Raw genomic sequence first — 23,494 nt, forward strand, 5'->3', positions numbered from 1 at the left:
TGATTGAAGTTGGCATTCTGGGGTAAAGGGGTATTGTATTTTAATATTTTGTGCACTACAAAAAAAAGATTTGTTTTTATATTTTTATTATATCCATATAATTCTTAACTTGGGTGAATGAGGTATTGTACTTGCCTGGTGTGTGTGTGGGATCTTTCTGCCATTTCATAGCCTCTCCAGTGAACCCAGAATTGATCAACGACCACTCACTAAAGCTAATATCTCTTCCTTACTAGATGCAGTAAGATAAGTTCTGATTGTCGCAATAGTGTCACAATTGTGCCTAAGTAGGACCCCGTTATAAGTTCATGTTAGGGTAGTCATAAGTTCGAAACAATTTAAAGCCACACAAGAAGACTCTATTTCTGGTTTTGCTGAGGAGAAATCAACATTCAATATGCTAAAATTTTACAAGGAAAGGCAATTGAACAAATGGCTAAGTTATGAGAGGCTATGTGCTATAAGAGCCTTCAGCTGAAGTTGGTATCGAGAAATGTGTACTGGTCTAGCCTATAATATCTGATATATGTACTGTGGAATGCCCCAAAATGGCCCATTTGGAGTATAAAGCAGAAACGAGGTGTCTTCTTGATTTCCTCATCAAGAAGATGATAGGTTTTTTTCTTTATATTCCCAAACCAGGGTCTTTTCTGCTAATATTGAAATCACTGATACCTATTCCGCCATAATCTTCTGGGGAAACATGTCTGCAAAAGAATGAAAAAGCACAGAATGACCTAGAATAATAGAATTCTCAAACTGGAACAGACCACAAGGGCCATCCGGTCTAACCCATGGCCATAGAGGAATATCAAATCAAAGCACTCCCAACAGATGGCCACCCAGCCACTGTTTAAAAAGAGCCATGACCACCGTGCAACATCCTGTATGAAGATCCTCCTTGACAGTTTCTATTCTCAACCCTCAACAAATAAAATATATTGGTTGAGATGGATCAGGTCTAGAATTGCTCACCTTTTCTCCTAAAGGATCAGTGATAGTTTAGAAAGAGGGTCTGATTGACTCATGTTGACATTAAGATCTGTTCAGCAGCAGAATATTTTATCTTAGAAGGTCCAGCACCTCATGAAATAGACTTTCCTTGAAAATTGAAAGGAGGATCAAAACAGCTGGCTGTTGGGATATGTTCATCTTTCTTGTGAAGTCTTTTGCCTTTGGTCTTGTGATGCCTTCTTGTCAAACAAGGCCAAGATGTCTCAGGGGAAGACTTACCGTAAATGCTGCAAAATGCTCCAGCCAAAATGATTTTTGCATCACAGTAATGACTTTGATTCAGCTGAGTGCATATGTCACAGGGTCCCACTATGGTGGAGGCCGCTCTGCTTTCTTCATGGAACAACTGTCAGGCTTCTAGTATATTGTGTAGCACCAGCCAGCTGTCTGGCAGCTCTTCAGTGCTCAGACCCCATAGCTGGGCCAACAGCTGGCAGTGTATTGAAGCACATTAGAAAAATTGCATGGGAAGGACTAGCCCTTTCCCACCCTCAACTGCAAGCTTGTTGAAGAACTCTTGTATGACACTTAGGCTCCAGAAAAGTTTCCATTAGATCTAAAACTGATTTTTAAGGGAGAATGACTGCAGGTGGGGTTGGGGCAAAGTCTTCAACTCTGTAGACTGATGACTCATGATATTGATGTTCATGTATTTTAATAGATTTTTAATAATTTAAATGGTTTTTAATGACTTATTTTTAATGCTCCCGTTTACTTCTATTTTAATATTTTCAGATTTAAATTGTAATTTTTAAACACTGTTAGCTGCTTTGAGTCTCTTTTAAGAGAGAAAGTGGAATAATAATAATAATAATAATAATAATAATAATAATAATAATAATAGGGCTATCCAGAAAGTAGATTACATTTTGGAATTAAAAATGAACAAAGTATAGGAGAAAACATTTACCATATGCAGTTGAAAGCCAGACCCAAATACCACTACTCAACATAGTCCCCAATGAAATCTAGGCAGTTATCATAGCGATAAGAGTTTGGAAAGTCCTTCCCCACCAAACTTTGCCGCTTGGCTTGTGTCCTCAACCAGGCAGGCATCCCTTCCCACAGCTGCACATGTGCATGCGCTCAACTTTCCCCCACACTTGTCCTGGATCGCTCTTCTAAGGTTCTGCAAGAACCACACCTTTCCTATCCCAAAAAACGGTTGCCATAACCTTCCTTGCAAGCATTTGCAAAACAGAAGAGCGATCCATGAGTTAGAAGAACAAGATTGCAGTGTTGGGAGTCTCTTTGTGTCTTAGTCAGATGTATGTAAGAGATACTTGGCTGTGGAATGAGTACAGTAAGCAGTAAGATGATGTGAAGCAGACTTGTGTAGCACCAATGTCTGGATTCAAATGTGGAGTGAGGAATACACAAAGTAATACCAAAACAGGAAAATAACTATTCACTATTCTGGGTAATACATCTCTTTTCTAGTTTAACAGAAATGGTCTACCAATCTCACACACCACAAACAGTTTATGAAATACTTTTATTAACTGAAAACAGTAAGTTAGAAGAGGCATTCTTGGTTGTAGAAGCTGGTTTGTAATTTGGATAGTGCAAGCTTTTGAAAAGTTGTTTCATTAACATTGTCTCCACTCCAGACCCCCGGTGATTACTAACTGCGCCTCTTGCTCCCTTGTAAATATTCCAGGGTGGCTGGAAGGGCACGGCATTCCCCAAAGGAAAAAGCAATTTATTATCTGGTTATAAATACACATGAAACACACAGGGAAACAAACCCTGGAACTGGTCCATTTGTAGGCAGACAGAGCTACTCCCCGATAACCACTTGTATACACACAACACACACATTTACCAACATGTCTCTACCACTCCCCTTTTAGGATTCAGGCTACTTAATCATGACAAGAAAGGCCAAGATTTCCTATACAGACACTAGAGAGCCACATCCACAGATCTTGCATTATATAGGTATTGGAAAGCTACAGGTTTCACACAAGGAGCCCTTACCTCCTCACCCAAGTTACAGTAATAACATTTTTTCTAGGATAATATTAGCAGGGCTAATAATTTCTCACAGATTCCACACCAATACAGATTTCAAACAAAAGCATTTAGCTCTGCCAAACATGCTGGAGAGAGCCTGCCGCTAGGTAGACTAAGGGCTGTATGGCAATATTGCCTAACAGTAAGGCCACAGCTAGGTGTCCTTGGCAATCAGGACACCAAAACAGCAGAGGCCTCTACAGACTTGCCTTCCCTTCTAGCTCATTACAACACATTTTTGCACTCAGCTTGTGGATCTCTCCAGGTATCCAACCATTAAATAACCAACAGCTGATTATATATAAATGCAGCCAGAGCCATTGCTGAATATATAGTTTCCTGGGAACTCTGGGAACTCGAGTTGTGTAATCAGTGGCAGCTCAGAGAACACTGGGCTGAAGGGATGAGTTCAACAGGGGATGCAGTGAGAGAGAAGCAGCTATGTCTGCTTTTGTTGCAACTATAAAACAGAGGAAGAATTGAATGCCAACCTATCCAGCGAGGAAACAGCAAAACGTGCAGCTACCTCATCAACTGCTCCTAGAGGGCTGAGCCAGCATGTGGCGTCACTATATCTAAACACACAAGAAGGTTAGTCAAGAGAATGCAGTGCAAGTGGGCTGAGCAGCTGGAGCAGCTGGCAGAAAAAAGCTCTCAAGGTTGATCTTTTGCCTCAGTGTCTTTATCGTAGATGTAACTTCCAACAGCACCAGTGTTGACTCCTGAGGGAAAAAAACCAAACAAATGCATAAATGGAGGAAAGGCCAGGGCAAAAGGGAAAAGGAGCAGGTTGAAGGGTGTGGGAAATTTCATAAGACTTTTATTTGTACAGAATTGCAATCATTGTGTGGCCAAAATGGCACTATTCAGGATAAATGGGGAGCAACAGAAACTGCAGGAATACCTGACGTTTTGCCAGAAAGAAGGTCATGTCACAATAATTTCCTCTGTAAGCTCCTTTAACAATGTATGTTCATAAATAAAATATTACTCCTGACAATTTGTGGACATTTACTGTTGTTATCAGGTGAATTTAGAGAACTACTTAGCAACAGAAAAGACAAAAAGCAGCAGTGGTTGCAGCAGTAATTCAACGGATGCTACATGATTAGAGAGAAAATGTTTTACATTCCCTCAAATTCTACCTCCACCTGCCAGTCTTTTGTTGCAGGACATTGCTAAGATAAGAGGTAATGTATCTGCCTATGGTCTAGGTAAGCAACATAAAGGTCAGAGGACTCAAGAGAGTATTCTCTCACATGTAACAGTCATCAGCAAAAAAGGGGCAATGAACAGTAAAAACTGCCACGTTATCAACCTTCCATCCATCACTGAAGGTAAATGGAGAACCAAGAATGGAACTGATTTTCTTGGCTGGCTTGAATCCTGAACTTTATATTGCCTCATTACATAGCAAGACTCTGCTTGTTATATAAAAGGCAGAGTGGTCATCCCAGTTTCATTCCCACTGTGTAGTCATGTTCTCCATAGCAGCAGAGGAGCAAGCCTTCTAACCCACAGAGCAGTCTTTCCACCATCACCTCTAGGATGAAGCAGTGTTGCTTCTCCGATGTTAAACTTACCCTTCGGTCCAAACAGGATCCCATAACATGGTTTGTGGCAGTAAGGCTGGCCATCATGCTGGAGACAAGAAAAATAGGAACAGAATATTTAGGATCAGCCTCTCTGCCTCAAGGGAGCTTCCTAGCAGTGCAAGCCCATAAGCAACCCACTGCCTATCAGGCTCTCTTGCCCTCAACATATGTCTGCCACCAGGCTAAGCTTTCTGGTTGCATAAATGCTCGTGATAAAGTACATATACATCCTGATCTCACTGGAATGAAATGCTGAAACTTCCTTCTTGCTGAAAACCTACCCTGCACTTGGACAAGTGTACACAAGACCAAGATAGTGCCACAACTCGGGGCTGCTTCTGTCATGGCTGTCCCAGGGACAAAGGCTGGCATCCAAGGATACTGCAAGCCTCGGGCCCATAGGCCAGAGCTATTAATGTCAACAGAGATAATATGTTGTTATGTCACTTCAACTCATTTCTGACTTATGGGGACCCTTGGCAAGATTTGTTCAGAGAAGGTTTAATTTTGTCTTCCTCGAAGGCTGCAAGGAAGTCTCCAGGATCATAGTCCAGTGCTTAAGCCACTATACTTCACTGGCTCTCCAGAGAAATAACATACTGCGTTTAAAATAACATTTTTCTAAATCAATCCCTTATGATCATATTCCTTTGAATAAAAAGGTAATAGCAAAAACACAAAAATAAATAAAGAAGAACAAGACAGAAATACCACAAGACTGATTGTGAATGCTGAATCAAGCAGATGCTTAGGACAACAGGTTGTTCAAAAGGATACTCTAAGTTAGAGAGGGCTGGCAAAAATGTTATTACAGTTGGAATATGCAATAACAGGCCACCAGATTTCATTAAATGAATTATCTGTCTGATTATGTCCTTACTTTTTTACTTGTGCGGCCAACATCCCCATAAATGCTAACTGCCATAGCTTGCTCTGATACTTATATAGTGAGAAATCCCTCCCTCCCTTTTATTCTTTGGCAATCAATACTTTGGCCACAACATGTAAGAAACCTATCAGATCTTTATTTTTAAGAGTTCCATTATTTCCCGGCAACTTATGTATTACATCCACCTCTAAGAACCAGGGGCAGATTGGGTCAAAAAGTATTGGTTGTCTGGAGACAAAGGGCTACAGTCTATATAATGTATTTGCCAGCCTCACATAACCCAAATCAGAATGATTTCTTCTGAGTTATTTATTATCTTTCAAAATATAAATTATCATCAAAATAATAATAATATCAGCAACAATAATAAAGCATAACTTTTACTTTCATACAGTGATTATATTGGAACTTATATTATATTTTCAAGCTACTAAAAGGTTATTAGCATTTTAAAGATACTGTCTAATGTTTAAGGGGAGACCTTGCCATCAGGCACACTGACACCCTGGTCAGCCCACAACTGTCAGACACACTTGATTTAATCATTTTGTAGAGATAGTATATGGTATTTTGGATTCAGAACCTCTCCAAAAAAGAATATATAGGAGCTACATGTGAATTCCTTTTTAGGCACTAGGGGGCACTTTGGTACTTTGTGTTCTCATTTGGTACTCAGCTCCCAAATGGACACAGGAAAATGTGCCTTGTTTACTTTCCAGAGCAGTAGCAAAGAAAGCGAATAATGCCAAAGCCAACAAGTCCATGGTGGGAAGAACAGCAGTGAGGATTTCTTCTACTAAGAAGGGTTCCGTTTCAAATGCCTAGAGAAGTTTGAAGAACAGGATTCCAACATTACAGGCAGATAGAATTGAATATCCTCTGTGCTGATGTCTAATTGCTTCTAAGTTTTATGTAGCAAATATTTCTTCTTAATGTAAGCTCAAAAGGAAAGGTCTACATTTCTCATATTTTGAAATGTGGTTTCCAGTGCTTCTCCAAGGGCAACATGTAGTTCATACGTTATATTTTTCATGCACTGTAGACATCAGAATCGTATGTGAAGCCACCCAAAACCAAGGTTCCAGGAATCAAGCAGTACATTTCTGCTGAAATTTAAGCATCCAATAAGGGAGTCTTTACCTTGCAAGGCATCTTCTCAAGTTCTGATAGCATTTGTATAAATCCTTCAGTGCTTTGTTAAAATTATGATTTCAAATAACATGTTAGTAATCATTTTGCTTCTGTTAACTGTGCACACATTGTAGACAAAGAGCAACCCTCTATAATGCAGCTCCCATTAGTTCTAAACAGTATAGCCATTGCTGAGTAAAGCAGGAGGGCCACACTTTGCCCACCTTAGCTGTACAGCAAGACATGTCAGTATTAATGTTGCCTTGCAAAAACAGGGGAAAGGGTCCCTTGAAATAATCCCCTCATTAACATTTGAAAACATCTCTTCCCACTGGATTCATCCCTTTTTAGAGACAAATGAACAGTTAAAGCAATCTTGGGGATACCCGCCTACCCAGATGGCATGGTGTCCTACCTCAGCATGGCCTCCAGGGGTTAGTGTCTTCCCACAGCGTTCACAACGTAGGCAGGGACGGTGCCAGTCCTTGCCCAGTGAAGTCACTTTCTCAGCTAGAACAGAAAAGAAAAGGCTTGCAAAGTCAACATTTCAAAAAATTGGTAGCAGGAAAACTGCTGGAGGCTGGGGCTGCATTAGACCCCCTGGAAACTTTAGAAGATCACAACTCCACTGTAGCCTTGTAGCCCTGCTTCTTGGTTGGGAAGCTTTGGTTATACATTTGTTCCGCTTGGGGTAATTTAGGCACTGGGAACTTTTTTACAAACAGTCAAATCTCCCAACACAAAGGCTATTTGCAAAAAAAAAAATCTGTAGAAGTCAGTAGGACAACAGGGGGGCATTAGCTTCTCTAGGCTGAAGGATTTCACTGAACCAGCGAAGGAAAGGTGGGCCAGACACAGGGCAAGCAGGAGCCTTGTACAATACTCACCAAAATAGACTTTCTTAGAGCAGCGTGGACAGACATTGGGTTCCCCTGTGAAAGTTGTAATACTGGATGCTGAAACAAAAAGAGGGAAACATGTACTTTTACACCGTGGCCTACATGACATTTATGGTCTCTTCCAACCTATGATTCTATGATAATTTCCCTTAGACGTCAGGGAGAGGGCAGGATATGGCCATTTGGTAGTTGGAGAAGGAACAGAATTATTTGGGCAGTTCTGCAGATGAGAGAAAACAACAGATGCCAGCCATCTGGAGTGCTCTGAAAATCAGGAGGGTGTCATCTACCTTTTTCCTGTAGCTGGAAACTTCCTTGATGTCCCCAAGCTATTAAAATCCCCATTCAGAGGGGGGGGGGGATGACGGACGCATAGGCACCGAGAAGCTTCTTTGGAAGCGGAAATATGAGAAGCCCAATTTAAGCATGCCCACTTGAGAAGTTCCACCAAGATTTTAACAATTTACACAACAAATTCACTTTCTATATACCACTGTGCAATTGCAATACGGCCTTCTAAGCACCACGCTCTATCGAAAACCGACTGGAGTTTCTTCCTACAACACATACCAAATCTACTGTTTTACAACTAGGTCCTCCAATACAACCACATCTGCTTAAACTTACATAAAGACACTTTTACAGTAGACATCTCTCAAATTTTATCTAAAGAATAAAGAAACAAATTGATGGGGAAGATTAATACCCAGGAACTATTTACTACAAGACAGACCAAAAACACAAAATGACAGAACACCCTACAGTCCCAGCAAAGACCACACAAATGCATCATCAGTGAGCTACAACCAATTCTGGAGAACGATGCGTCTCTCTCACCAGCTCTGGGAGGCAGTTCTTTACTAGTGTACAAACGGCCTCCAAATATGAAACAACTTTTTACGAAGGGATGCATAATATTAATGGTAATAAAGATCCAGCCACAAATTTAGTTGATAACCGTGTCCCACAACTATGCTGGCAGCAATATTACAGGGGTCAATAACATCACTCACAAGCAACATTTACTTGCTCATCCTCCAATGTGATATATGTCACTCTATGCTGGCAATGCCCCTCCACTTTGTATATTGGGCAAACAGAACAGTCTCTAGGCAAGAGGATTCATTTGACATTAGTAACAGCAGTACTCAAAAATCAGTTCCAAAACATTTCAACCTTTCTGTACACACAGTAAGTGATTTACAGGTTGTAGTCCTTGAACAAAGGAAATTACAAAGAAAGTCTAGAAAGAGAGGTTACTGAACTGAATGATATTGACAAATTCCAATCCATTAGCAAACGTATGAATAAATACAATGGCTTCACGGGACATTACATATATTAATACAAGAGTTTTTACTACTGCATGTATAACAAAAGAAATCTTCTCAGAGAGGGTTTTAAACCCTGGGAACCTGACTTATGATAAGCAGATTTATTGCTTTTGCATATCATCACTAACTGACCAGTGTAAAGATCTGAAAGACCAGTGTCATCTTGTGAAGCCTTTTGAAAATTTACAGCAAGAGCCATGATTTGCATCTTTCTAGATATCATTCCATTCCATTAACAACCCACAACTGTGTAAATATGATTTATATTGGAACATTTATTACCATGCTGCACTGCATCCAAAGAGGTGGGTTTATATCCACAGAAGCTCATGCTAAAATAAAAACCAGATTGTCTAAAAGGCACAACTACATTTCTTTTTTCCTTTTTCTCCTCTTCCTTCTTTTTATACTAACATGGCTACTTCTTTCAAAACATTCACAGACACACTCCACGGCATGCAGAATTGTGGCCGAGGCCTCCAATGTCTGCATAAACAGTAAGTAGGGATTCTCAGTGGAAAAACAGGGTAGCCTTCTATCCTAGGACCTCATCTCACACTCTTATACTCCATTTCTGACACCCTTTGCCTACGGTTTCCTACAGGTCCTATCATATGATGCATGGTCCCCTTTATTAGCAATCCAAAATCAACCATAGCAACTCAAAAACAGAGTAAAGAAACAAGGAGAAAAGCAACACATAACTACAAGGGTTGGAGTGTTATCATTTTTGCCCAGTATTCTAAATAATGAAATGCAATTATCTTCTCAGTTTAACAATATATATAGCTCAAAACATAGTAAAACAAACCCTGTGATGTACCAAAGAAAAACACAGTATATTGAAAGTACATTGTCATGCTTCAATTGCCCTTCAGAAACTGCTCCTCCAGCTTCTCCCTGTACACACCTTTGCTGGGTCCCTTTGGGGCAGCATTCACTTTCTTCTCTTCCACTTTGGACACATATTCAATAGGACCTGACACCAACTGTCCTTCAGTCTGAGGCTTATCATAGATGTAAGATCCAGCCCCTCCAATGTTCACGCCTGAAAAAGGAAGGAAGAGAGATCAGAGGGCTTGGTACCATAAGCTGTCACATCATCCACAACGCCTGCAAATTTTGAAGAACTGATACATTTATCGATACATAGCCAAGCTCATTCTGGCTGTGTTCTCTCCATCTAAGATTTCCTAATGCATTCCCCGGTTTCCAATGAGTAAAGAAAACACAGAGATACTGCGTAAGATAAGAGTAACCTTTCTTAGAATTACCAGGAACCATCTCAATCTGGCCTAAAAAAAGACTAGAGGTCACCCCTTTTCAAAACTGAATTCTTTAGGGATTCCCTCCCACTTGGCCAGCTGGGAACACAAATGGGAAGGAGGAATTCCTTTGTTTGTCAGGGATTGGGCACCATGCCCCTTAATTTCACCATTTGCTTTTCTGTAGGCTGTGTTTCTGATGAAGGAACTGGCAAAATCATGGGTTACCATAAGTCAAAATGTGGTTTGAATGTGCATAAACATACACACCTTGCTTTACTCTTTTTAAAAATTCATATGGTTTCGAATAAGATCCAGGAGACATAGGATACCACTTGGTCCACCAGGATAAAACTAGATGTAAAAATACACACATGTAGAATCCTGTATGAAGGAGAAGACTGTGTTGGTGCTGGATGGGGGAATAGTTGGAGGGGAAAGAAAATATACAGATATAATAAGATGCTTTCCAAGGAAGCATCTTTTTATATCCTTCCAGGCCAGTATTGTCAACATTGACTGGCAGTGGCTTTCCATAGTTTTTGATAGAAGTCTTTCCTAGCCCAACCTGGAGATTCTGGAGATTAAAAATGGAGTCTTCTGAATGCAAAAAAAGAAGCTTTTCTGTTGAGCTATGGTCCCACCCCAAGAGTGCTGAAATGTACAAACAAATAACACACCCTTTTGTGTTACAAATCATGCCCACCCACAGTGATTCTTACATGTGGCTGCATCTAATGTTTGTTCCACCCAAAGTAGCTGACATCCAGTTAAAACACATACAACCAAACAAGGTGCGGCCCAATGGAGATGCTTGCTGAATTACATCAATGCAGAACTAAGTATCTCTGGCTGGCTTTGAGAAGAACCGTGCACAGAATGAGATAATCAAAGAGAGATAAATGTTACAGGAAACAGAAAGGGAAACATACCTTTAGGTCCAAACAGTGTAGCATAACAGGGTTTATGGCAGTAAGGCGTCCCATCATGCTAAGACAGAGAAATAGCAAGTGTTAGATCCTCCAGGATTTGTGGAATGGCAATTAAAACAATTCCCAATATAGTGAGGGGAAAATCTTTTGGGGATTGGGGCCAAACTCAGGTTCAGGAGCCACATTCTAACAGAAGATGAAGCCAATACAGAGTGGATGGATTCAAAAATAATTCTCACAATTGTTTTGGCCATTTCCCCACCAACCAAAGTTGAATTTTACTTTTCTATTCAGGAGTAATCCCCAATACAACAGCTTCCTGGGCTGCAAGGTACACCTCAGTCCCATTCAACTGCTTTAGACTCTCAAAACACCCTCTATTTTCTTTCACTGATAGGAAATAGCAGACAATGCTTGCAAAGGTTGCATTCCTGTACAAAAGAAAGCCGTCTCAACATTCCATGTATATTAAAAGCTACAATGGAATACATCTGTATGTTTTTAACATCTTTTGCATATCAACGTTTTGCATCTTTTGCAATAATCCAGCAGAGCTTCATAAGTTTACATGAAGTAGCTTGTGCATTTTAACTGGCCAATAAAGATATTTTTCTTTTGAATGGTGTTGACTCTTCTTTCCCAAGACTGTACTGATTTTTTCACATGTCAATATTTCTACATTCAACTGGATATTTATTCTGGAAAAAATAGGGAAAACTTATTTCTACATCTGAGGAGTTCATTTTTATGAGTCTATTCAATGCAATTTTCTGAATCAGCATCCCAAATAAACCCAGGAACAGGCCTAAAAACTAAAACAACAAGAATTTTTTTTTGTTGAGCTGTATTATTTATGCTGGTAAAAGAAACTCTTTCCTGAGAAGAAAGGTATAAAATAAACTCTGTTAATTGGTATCATCACTTGTTGTTTCTTTTATTCCTGACACAACTTTCTTCTTTCAGACACCCTTCCACCCTTATCTGTCCTCACGAGGTCCAGCTATCAAGAGACACACTATCAGCTCCTGCTTTCAACAGAAGATTTGAAAGGAAGCTGTGATAAAACAGGAACTTATCTTCCCCTTAATGCAAGGGGGAAGATAAGTTGTACTTCCCCTTGTACTTCTATCTGTCAAAGCTGCCATAGAAGGAAACAGAAGATACAGCCTGCAGGACCTGATAATATTCTTCCCTTTCTCACAGTCACAGTGGGTGGACAGGCACAGGAGTGGCCAGAACTGTCCCTATCCCATGCACCACATGAAATACAGAGCAAACAATTGCTGGGCATGGCTCTCTCATCCTAAGCACAGAATCCAATCAGAAGAGCAAATCAGTTAGAGTTCCTGAGAATGTGCTCAAGTGCAGCCTAAACACACATTTAAAGAGAACATTTTTGGGGAGTGAGTCACTATCAAAAACAGACTTCCAATTATAGCACTTCTTTGATGTGTGGACACGCCCTATATGCCTTTTCTATCTACAATAGTATTAATTATAATGGGAAGATTTAAGTATTTTGTTTAGAACTGGAAATGGCAAGACCCTGGAAATGTACTCCTGTCTCACTTTTTGCACTTTGCAAATTTTTAAAAATTGAGAAAATTGTGTAAAAAAACAGATGTATTTGAAATTCTTATTAAGCTTAACTGATCATGAAGAATGTTGGGGATTGCAATCGAAGAACATTTGGAAGGCCACTCAGTTTTCCCTATCCTGCCTGATCTCCACCTTGTTTGACTATCCACTTTTTGGCTTTCCAGTGTTTAAAGGGTTCTGCACTTAAGAAGCCAGAATTAATGGAATGGTGATCCAGTTCCAAATGTACAAACAACTCCAGCTTGACCTTTATTGAGCATCAACAGCACTGGAACAAGCCCCATGTTAAATTCAAGGGGCTGCCAGGAAAAATAATACTATTTTCTGTTCTTTCATGCAGAATATATTGTCCTGCCTTCCTTTGGTGAGGCTGAAAATAATTTATGTGGCATGGCATTTAAAACCCAGGTTTCAGATTTTAAAAAGAGGATGAAATCTCTGATCCTTGTAGATCCAGAGATGTTGGTCAGAATTCTTCAGCACTCCTGGGGAGCAGTGCTAGCCATAAAATTATGTGCAGAGTGACAGCTATCTTTGGAAGGGAGTTCCTAATTTAGTGTGGGTCTATAAAAACAAACGAAAATGCTTATCTTTGTGGAGCAGGGATTGCTTTAAATAAAGCAAATGAAAGTAGCTGTGTTTTAAAAATGCATTCTGCCCAAAAAAATAAAGCTCACCTATGTTGAGAAAGGTGAGATGAGGATAACCATGAAGTACATATATCAGCCTAGCACATCAAACCACTTTTGCAGTGCTATGGGAAAGGGAGAGGGTACCATATTGCACTCCTGTTACATAGTCCAGGCTTTCTGTCTAGGAAAAAGAGGGAAGAAAAGCTGGCCAAAGGGATTCAAGGCTGCAGTGGTAAGCAGACTCACCTAAGATGGAATTTAATGAATACAGTAAGATAGTTTCCTTTTATTTGGCCATTAATCCTTTTGAACTCAATAGTACTTACTTCTGAGGGCTGAAGATGAAAGCAGATGAGAAGCAAGAAGATGTCTCTTGCCAATTTTAGTTTATAGTGTATTTTAAAGTATACATTATAGGAGTTGGTGTCTGTAGAGATAAAAATCTGCGCCCAACTAGCTTTGACTTATATTTAGTAAAGGTGTTGAAATCGCATCACTCATGTAGTTTCCTGGATGACATTTTAAGACTTAATCTCGGTGAAGGACTGGTAGTGCCCAACAAAGTGACCCAGACATTCTGTCAGTAAAATAATCTTTGAGGTGGGGACAGGAATGCAAGCTGCCATTGATGTGACTGTACTTTCATTTAAAAAAATCAAACAGAAATATAGCCTAACAGTGCTCCAGGTCCTTACTAATCTGCTAGATGGATGGGTGGAAATTGTGTCTTGAACAGTGTTTCTGGAGAACGCTAACCTTCCTGCTATAACACATGCCCTGGTTATGTCCAGCTTAGGCTATTCGTTCATTAATTTATATCCTACATTTCCATCGATCTAAGAAAAGAGGCATCTCATAGTACAAACTAAAACAAAATATACCTAAAGTAATTTATACCACAGATGCTTACGAATATAAACAAGCAATCTTCTTAAAAACACTAATTAAAAACCATTTAAAACATAACACTGACTATAAAAATCTCTCTCTGTTTAACAGCCTTCTGCAGAAACAAATTAAAAGCCAAAAGCCTGTCTAAACATGAAGATCTGCTGAAAAAAGAGCAGGGAGGGGATCAAGCTAGTTTTCTCTCAAGCCACTTTGAGTCTCAGGATTGTTGTATGTCTTTCGGGCTGTGTGGCCATGTTCCAGAAGTATTATCTCCTGACGTTTCGCCCACATCTATGGCAGCCTCACAATGTCTGAGGATGCCTGCCATAGATGTGGGCAAAACGTCAGGAGATAATACTTCTGGAACATGGCCACACAGCCCGAAAGACATACAACAACTCTGTGATCCCGGCCATGAAAGCCTTTGACAACACACTTTGAGTCTCCTTTGTGGAGAAAAAAAATAGGGTACAAATAAACATAAACATCATCATCGAGACTCCACAGTCACTGGGGAGGGTTTCTTACATGTCCTCACTAATGGTCCCTTGATCATAAGGAGGCCACAGATGTCAAAACTCGAGTAAATTCATACAGAGCAATTGGGGCTCAGATCTTGAATTGGGAGATGTATCTCTGACACACTGTTACAACATGGCTCCTGGTGCACCCCCACCCACCCCCTTTACAGGGCTGCAATTTCCCTCACAGCTTACCATTTCAGTGTTGGTAAAGAGTGGAGGGAGTGGCAGGATACACAGCAATGACATCTTACTCGGGGATCTCCTGGGGGTCTTACATTGTTCCCTGAACATGAGGTCATTATGTCCAGCTTTAGGGGGGGGGGGGGAAGCTGGATGCTACTTTATTGCTGACCCAGAAATGAGTGTCAAGGTCTATTGGGGGGCACACTGAAAAGGTGGGTTTGAGGGACCCTTTGGTCACGGAATAATTGGAACAGAATTCCAATTTCTACAATGACCGAATGTGGGTTAGTGTGGACTTATATCATTGTATCTCACTAACAGGATGCTAGCAACTGACTCTAGATAGTTTCCACCTAAGCTCTATAGGCAATTATATATCATAGCCAACACTTTGAACTGTGCCTTGAAACAGACTAGTAGTTGTTTAGGCTACTTTAATACTGTAGGCAATCTGTCCTTAAAGAGTGCCTCAAAAACTTAAGATGGTATCAAATGCGGTTTCCAATTTGTGTCCAATTCAATTCATACCATATGTTTCTTGGAACATCTTTCAATATCTAAAACCTCATAATAATTAGAGGAAGTTTACTCTATACATTCACTTCCTATAAGGGACAAAGAGCAGAGATTAAAGTTACAGTTTACCATTTTTTTCAAGAGCATCTTATTTGGATCATAGAGGCACACATGATGTGGAAAAAGGGGCTACCATAAACAGAAGAACAATATCCTTTCCTCACTGGAAGGGAGTAGGGAGCCATTTGTCCACCCACCTTGCCAGTGAATAAAGAGCAGCTTATAAAAGGACCTTTTGGAGATGGTGATGAAAACAATGTGCTCTGTTCTCTTGCCCAGTGATCCTTGTGCAGACTGCTGCTCTATGCAACAGAACAGAAAACACACTGCAGATCAGGGTTATTGGAAATGTCATGTCCTTCAGATCAAATTCCACTTGAAAAAAGGTCTGATCGGCCCAGTTCTAGCCGTTTATGGGGCTAATCTCAGTTAAACCTTAAGGACCTTCTTCATTCCTGCCTAGGATAGGCAACTCTGTTTTAAATGCCTGTTTTAAATATCAGAGCTACCAGAAAAAAAAGTTGTGGTTGGATGATGAACTGCAGCAGTCCCACCTTTTAAACCAGCACAGCAAGCAGTGACCATCCTCTATAGCAGGGCATCTTAAATGTTTCCACCTGGGACCCCTTTTGGTTTGAGAAATCTTTATGTGGCACCACATACAGATGTAAATAAAATAGGTATAAAATCAAACATTTACTGATAACTAACCAGCATTTGCAAGACCTGTTAAACCTTTTTATGGAGTACCACTGAAGTATTTTCTGCAGAGTTCACTGTAAACACTGCACATCATTGCTAATAGATTTGTGAACAGTACATGTCTAAAACAACCACTAGGTGGGATGCTACACAATTTTTTCAGGATCCTAGCAATGAGTGAAGAGGTTGCCATTTGGGATCAGGATCCACAGTTTAAGAAGCAGTGCTCTAGATCAGACAGAAACATGTGGTCCTCTAGATGTTGGCCCAAAACTCTTACCATCCCTCACCACTGGCTATGCTAGCTATGGCTCATGCAAGTTGCTTTTCATCAACTTTTAAAGCAAGATCTGGCCACATCATTTTGCTGTAGATAATATGGATAATGTGTTGTCGAAGGCTTTCATGGCCGGGATCACAGGGTTGTTGTATGTCTTTCGGACTGTGTGGCCATGTTCCAGAAGCATTCTCTCCTGACGTTTCGCCCACATCTATGGCAGGCATCCTCAGAGGTTGTGAGGTATGGAGAAAACTAAGCAAAGAGGTTAATATATATCTGTGGAAAGTCTAGGGTCTTAACCTCTTTGCTTAGTTTTCTCCATACCTCACAACCTCTGAGGATGCCTGCCATAGATGTGGGCGAAACGTCAGGAGAGAATGCTTCTGGAACATGGCCACACAGCCCGAAAGACATACAACAACCAATATGGATAATGATGGCTGATGCCTTTAACGATGTAAAGAGAGACAATGGGCAAGATACATTCTGTTGGACCTCATCCCGAAGCCCTCAGACAACTATGTGCTGGAAACTTCAGGTACTAGGAGAACTGAGATAATAGTTGCATCTGTTTCTCTCATTCACTGTTTTCAGGGTGAAACAGCCACAACTATTCATCTCTTCCAGGGCTCTAAGGCTTCTACTCTTCCCTGACCAAAAAAAAAACCTTGAAAAGCTTACTTTTTGTGACCTCTGGCATTTTTCTCATGAGTGAATGTTATAAATGTTCTGTTGTGAAAATGTTTGTGTGTTGCTCAGAAGCAGAACAAATTTAACAGTGAACTGCAAGACTAGCTGAGCACATTCATCTTCCTCCATCATTAATCATGCTAAGAAATCATAACATAGGGTGAAAGAAATCAGAAAAATTGCTGAGGGTTTCAGCTGAAAGTGAAAAATCACTGTCCGTTGCGTCTTCCTATTTTGGTAAACTTGGTGCCCAGGCTACAAGATAAAAATCCTGCTATTGCCCTAATCGTGACCCTTTGGATGGCAGCCATAATGCAGAGCTGGAGGAATCTATGCTGCACATAAGAATACAGCTGTGCCCCAAGCATTGCAAACAAACAGTCTAAGCACAGTCTAAAGAGAAGAAGCCCAACATGCCTTAATATTTGTTCATTCAGTTTACAGACAAAATGCATACAACCAAGATTTAAGACATAACGTGCACAAAAGCCATCTCACCTCAGCATGTCCACCGGGGTTCAAGGTCTTGTTGCAGCGCTCGCATTTCAGACAAAACTTGTGCCAGTCTTTTCCCAAGGAAGTTACTTTCTCAGCTTAATGGTAGAGAAACAAAAGGATAGAAACCAATGAAATTATGGAGCTGCAGTAATCCACACACCAGAGATTCTCAAACTCTCTACTGTCCATCCCCAGGGTCCACTGGAGAGGGTTGAAAATGACGGAGAATGTCACAAAATAGTGGACAGTAGGAATTTTGTCATTTATAAAAAGGCAGGATCAGATTTTACAATTCATGGTTTTATAGATTTCATAGTGCCAGCCAAAAATAGATATTAAAAACTATGCAAATTATTTGTGGCATCAGATGCCTGAAGTAAACTGCTGCCACGTGTTCCTAATGGTGGCATCTAACTGAAGAGCACTCCATGGTTGGAATGTGAAGCAACTGATATTGTTGTGTTTCTTTGAATCCCCTCTGCAGTTTTCTGTCTGTGCCCTGCTTCCTATACTGATATTCACACATTTTGAAGCATTTCTAATATTTATTTGCACAACTTACCTAACTTAGGCTAATTTATTCTACTGGCTAAAGTAAGTAACGAACCTTTCCAATTATGTGCATTGTTTTGTACACATTTTATTTATCTGTGGAGTCCAACAAAATTTCTGTGTCTGTACCCTAAAGAAGGGGCTGTTCTCAGATTAAGGTGAATTGAGATTTTAATAGAGAACTGGGGAGGTGGAAAAGAAACATTTTCTTTAGCATACTGTATTTTTCTGCGTATTAGTCATGACTGCAGAATAGATACACTCCTCTCTTTTGAATCTCAAAGGGTTTTTTTCATTTCCTCACATAATTGTCGCATGAGTATTGCCACCCTCTTCACTGGGTTAAGTCCAAAAGGACTGGGAAGAGAGTGACAACACTGGCTTTCAGCCCCGGTCCTCCTCTATCTGCAGGTGCAGAGAACAGGTGAGAACAAACTGTTCCCAACAGAAAAGGCAAAACCCCACTAAAGGGGCTGTGCAGGTGCAATGGTTCCAGCCAGATTGGATCTTACCTGAAGAAAGGCCCCCACCCGCCCACCCACCATCTGCCTACAGAGCAGGCCCTCATCCAGCTGGAGCAAGGTGTCCAGAAGGAGCTGCAGGGACAAAGGGATTTTCCTGGGGTGCAGGCAGCACAGCACCAAGGAGGCTCTGTGGGGCTCTCTCAGTGTAGCCTTGGGGCTCAAAGTCACAAAACCGAGGTACAAGGAACCCCGGGTCTGCACATCTTACCCTATATTCAAGTACCGCATGTAATACTGGCACAATTTTCTTTGTATAATAGTTGTACCCCTCTTTTGCCCACAAAAAAGGGATAAAAATGCAAATATTACATGATGAAATACGGTAATTGCTTCTAGTCAGAAGGTGGATACAAAGCAAGATAGAAGGTGAACTCTGACAGCATAATGAGAGAGAGGGAAGGAAGAAGTTAGCTAAATAAATGCATATGCTCCATCTTGAGAACAGCAGCAGCAACAAATTAATTATTAAAACTTTCAAATTTTGGGAGGATGCTTCTCTATTAGTTGAGCTGGAGATTTTCAAACACTCCTTTCTTCTTGCCTGGAGCTGAACCTACCAAAACTGGAGTTTTTGCATCTTCATGACCTGCCTGGAGATGACCCATTAAAAGTGGAGACTCATAGCAAGGCCCTGAGATCTGGCAACCCTACTACTAACACAGATTAGTTATGCCTACAGCAAAATGTGAATTTCAGGGACAGTGCTTCTCCAGGAAACACTGTTTATTTGTGCCATCCTTTTAAAAGCATTTAAAACCTACTCCTTACACAAAAAGGACTATCATGCTGACACAAGAGAACTGACACTTCCCGACATTTAAGCAGAAGAATCACTTTCTCCTTCCAGATCAGCAGCAGGGAATACAGGGTGAGTGTAAACCAACAGGACAAGATTAGGGAACACAATAAAGCAGCTCCCATCTCAGTTACCCTTATAGCTGAAGCCTTCATCGATACTGTGTGGGCCACTGGATCAAGTATCTGCCTTTTAATATTTTAGGCTGTTCTCAAGATAGAGCATATCTGCTTGGGCCTTCCACCTCCACTGCAACTTTATCAGCTGCCAGGAAACATGATGGAGCTATTTCTTATACAGAATACTTGGACCAGGAAAGAAATATCAATTTTTCCTATTTTTGTCTTCACTAGGACTTAAAAGGCAGGAAGGAATCAATATTGTTTTTCTTCTTCATTATCAGCAGCTGCAGGTAAAATGACTGTGTAAGACAGGGGTCCCCAAACTTTTTAAACAGGGGGCCAGTTCACGGTCCCTCAGACCGTTGGCGGGTTGGACTATAGTTGAAAAAAACAACCTATAAACAAATTCCTATGCACAATGCACATCTCTTATTTTGAAGTAAAAAAAAACCAAATGGGAACAAATGCAGCCTCAATGTTAATAATAGTAATAATAATAATCATCATCATCATCATAAAAATAATAAATAGGGTTGGAAGACACCCCTTGGGCCATTTAATCCAACCCCCTTCTACCTTTGTGCACCAAAAGCACAAGCAAAGCACCCCTGACAGATGATCACCCAGCCTCAATGTTGTTGCTAAATAATAATAATAATAATAATAATAATAATAATAATAATATCACACAGCCCTAAACGCTTGGGAACTTATGATTCTGTGATACGAAATCCAGCATATATATCTCATTTGCTGTGTTATACTGTGTCTTCATGTCAATAATAATAATAATAATAATAATAATAATAATAATAATAATACAGTAATAATAATAAAGAGGATTGGAAGAGACCCCTTGGGCCATTTAGTCCAGCCCCCTTCTGCCTTTGTGCACCAAAAGCATTAGCAAAGCACTCCCTTGATAATTAATTATTAAATAATAATTAAAATACCATTATAAACAAGCAAAGCTCTGGAAGGCACACTGGGCGAGGGAGGACGCGAAAAGGCGCACGTCTTTCCCTCTTCCCTCGGGCCACATGCGCCTTCATCGGTGCCGCCGCTGCCACGGGGGCCGGATAAATGGCTTCGATGGGTCGCATGTGGCCCCCGGGCCTTAGTTTGGGGACCCCTGGTACAAGACTTATTTAAGTGGCTAAGTAAGAAATTCTAAGTTTACACAGGAGTAATACTCAATGAACACAGCAGTACTACTCTGTCCTTCTGAGTACACATTTAGAAGTACTGAATGGACTCTATATGCCTTTGATTGATACAAGTGAAAACCAAATAAATGACAATATCCTTTTAGAGACATAGAATTGTGTTAACAGATTTGGAGCCTAAAATGTGGTTATCATGGAATTTGCCCCATCACATGTCCACCAGGCAGGTCCTGTGCACAGCATCAGGATAAACAATTAAAATTCATAATCTATTCTCTAGCAGTGCATCTTAAAAGCTAAAGAACTGCAATTTCCAAGGGACTTTAAAAAACCTATATTGTACACTTCCATTAAAGCCTTGGCTTAAGATAAACACTCATCCACTCTCTATATCCCACATAGGGCAACATTTGTTTAAAATGTTTAATTGAAAGAGAAAGTGAGGCAGACTTGTGAAAACCTCCCCCAGAATGGCATGGCGCCTATCAGTCATCTGTAATTATTTGTTTTGCCTTGAAACAAAGACCAGTCCCCTTCAAAGGAACACAAACATAAGCAGAATTTCTGCTTGCAAACGGAAGCAAGGGTGAGATGTTTCCCAGTCAATTTCTAGAAGCACTCTCTAGAAGTCACCCAGGATTACTCATAAATTAAGCAGACATAAAACTAATCTTATTGCTACTGCTAGGGTCACGCCATTCACATAACACACCCTAAATGTGGGGAGACATGAGAGTAAAAATATTGTGAATTGTCCTTTAACACTATGTGCCTTGCCTTGGAGAGGAATTTTTGAAGCACTTTTGACATTTATTTATGCAAACTACCTACTGTAGGTTAATTGTCTCTGATTTTTAATGTTACTCGCATTGAGTCTCCTTTGGAAAAAAAAAGTGGGATATAAATACATATTTTAAAAGACAGTCTTAAAACCATCTTTCCGTCAAATAAACTTGATTCAATTCTCACATTTTCTCATTTTTACCAGCATCTTTTTCTCCAAAACTGAATTAAGAAAAAAATGAGAGAATTGATATTTTTACCTTATAACTTTTTGAATCACATACGGACTCTACATTAACAATTCTATGAACTTTCACTGATAGATAGATTTAATTAATTTAACAAAGTTTTTTTTTCCAAAACTGTAAACAGGTCCAATTTAGGTTGTCAAATGCTTTTTCTACATCCAAGATCAAAGTGGTTTTTTTGTCTTTATGCTGTTGTAAATATTCCAAAATATCCAACATGTTTCTGGTATTATCTCTTAGCTGCCCTTCACATTCATATTCACTAATAGTCTAGTAGAATTATTTTCAATCTTTCAGATAATTACAAACAACTTTAGTCATCATCATCATTCAATAATGATATTGGTCTATATTTTTTATAAATGATAAATGCTGATATTTTTCAGATATTTTAACATTTTTTACAATCCTCCATCATGTTCTTCAATAGGATTTTATTCCGTCTTGATCTAAGGAACCCTTTCAAAATTCTAATCAACACAATTTTCTGAATAGTATTTCCTTAAGCACTATAACATTTGTATTGCCAGTTTTCAATTTAAGGTTTCGTTTTCTTACAAAGTAGGGAGAGTTCTTAAAACTCCAACTCATATCTATTCTATAAACTTTATTAATTACTGAATTCATATCCTCTTCTTCTCTTTCCAGGAAATCTTTTCCATAATATGCTCTTTAGGATCCTCCAAAATTGCTCTAAATCTCCAATAGAACTACTTCTCTGTCTCAATTCCAATATTATCCAATGCTTTCTCCATCTCTTTGTTTACAGTATCGATTTTACTGAACAGAATCACTACTTTATCAATAATTACTTTTACACCCACATCAGTTCATATACTTCTTTAATCTCTTTCAGTACTTTTTTCAAATCTCCTTTCAACTCTTTTTATTTTAGTTAAACTCTTGAGATTTATTATCAACATTCCAGTTTTCCAGCCAAAACTATCTCCTAAGCAGCTCAATCACTACTATGGCACAAGAAGCAAACTGAATCAATATATATAAATGAGTGATGGCATCACGGCGACCAACAAAACAACAAAACTACAGGGCCCCCCAACCTCGAAATTTGACAACACAACCCATCATCCATGCCTCTAGGTTGATACAACAAAAAGAAAGAAAAATAAAGTCCTAATTAGAGGGAAAGGAATAATTGTTTTTATCCAATTGCTGCCAGTTAGAGGACTAATCTCTGCCCACTTGGTCTCCTAGCAACCAACTCAGCCCAGGGGACAGGCAGACTTAGGCCTCGGGCCTCTTCCACAGATTATCTAATTTGGACTGGATTATATGGCAGTGTAGACTCAAGGCCCTTCCACACAGCTATATAACCCATTTATAATTTTATATTATCTGCTTTGCACTGGATTATCTTGACTCCACACTACCATATAATCCACTTCAGTGTGCATTTTATACAGCTGTGAAGAAGGGGCCTCGTATAATCCAGTTCTAAGCAGATAATGTAAGATTATCAATATACAGTAGATTCTCACTTATCCAACATAAACAGGCCGGCAAGATAAGTGAATATATTGGATAATAAGAAGGGATTCAGGAAAAGCCGATTAAACATTAAATTAGGTAATCGTTATACAAATTAAGAACCAAGCATCATATTATACATGTGCACTTAGATTTGCTCACCAG

General features: G+C 39.8%; 1 protein-coding gene across 2 annotated transcripts in view; it reads right to left on the reverse strand.

Moving 5' to 3' along the window:
* Positions 1 to 2,490: 2,490 nt before the first annotated feature.
* The window catches only part of crip2 (cysteine rich protein 2), a 40,495-nt gene continuing 19,491 nt past the window's right edge, over positions 2,491 to 23,494 (reverse strand). For both annotated transcript variants that reach the window (XM_003219877.4, XM_008108973.3), the window contains exons 2-8: positions 17,651 to 17,745; positions 11,076 to 11,133; positions 9,789 to 9,926; positions 7,533 to 7,601; positions 7,061 to 7,155; positions 4,614 to 4,671; positions 2,491 to 3,752 (exon numbers count right to left, since the gene is read on the reverse strand). In XM_003219877.4, coding sequence (XP_003219925.1) covers positions 3,685 to 3,752; positions 4,614 to 4,671; positions 7,061 to 7,155; positions 7,533 to 7,601; positions 9,789 to 9,926; positions 11,076 to 11,133; positions 17,651 to 17,745 — 581 coding nt within the window. In that variant the 3' untranslated portion in view covers positions 2,491 to 3,684. The remainder of the gene's footprint in view (positions 3,753 to 4,613; positions 4,672 to 7,060; positions 7,156 to 7,532; positions 7,602 to 9,788; positions 9,927 to 11,075; positions 11,134 to 17,650; positions 17,746 to 23,494) is intronic.

This window comes from Anolis carolinensis, chromosome 4 (assembly GCF_035594765.1).
Source record: "Anolis carolinensis isolate JA03-04 chromosome 4, rAnoCar3.1.pri, whole genome shotgun sequence".
NCBI classification, from domain to species: domain Eukaryota; kingdom Metazoa; phylum Chordata; class Lepidosauria; order Squamata; family Dactyloidae; genus Anolis; species Anolis carolinensis.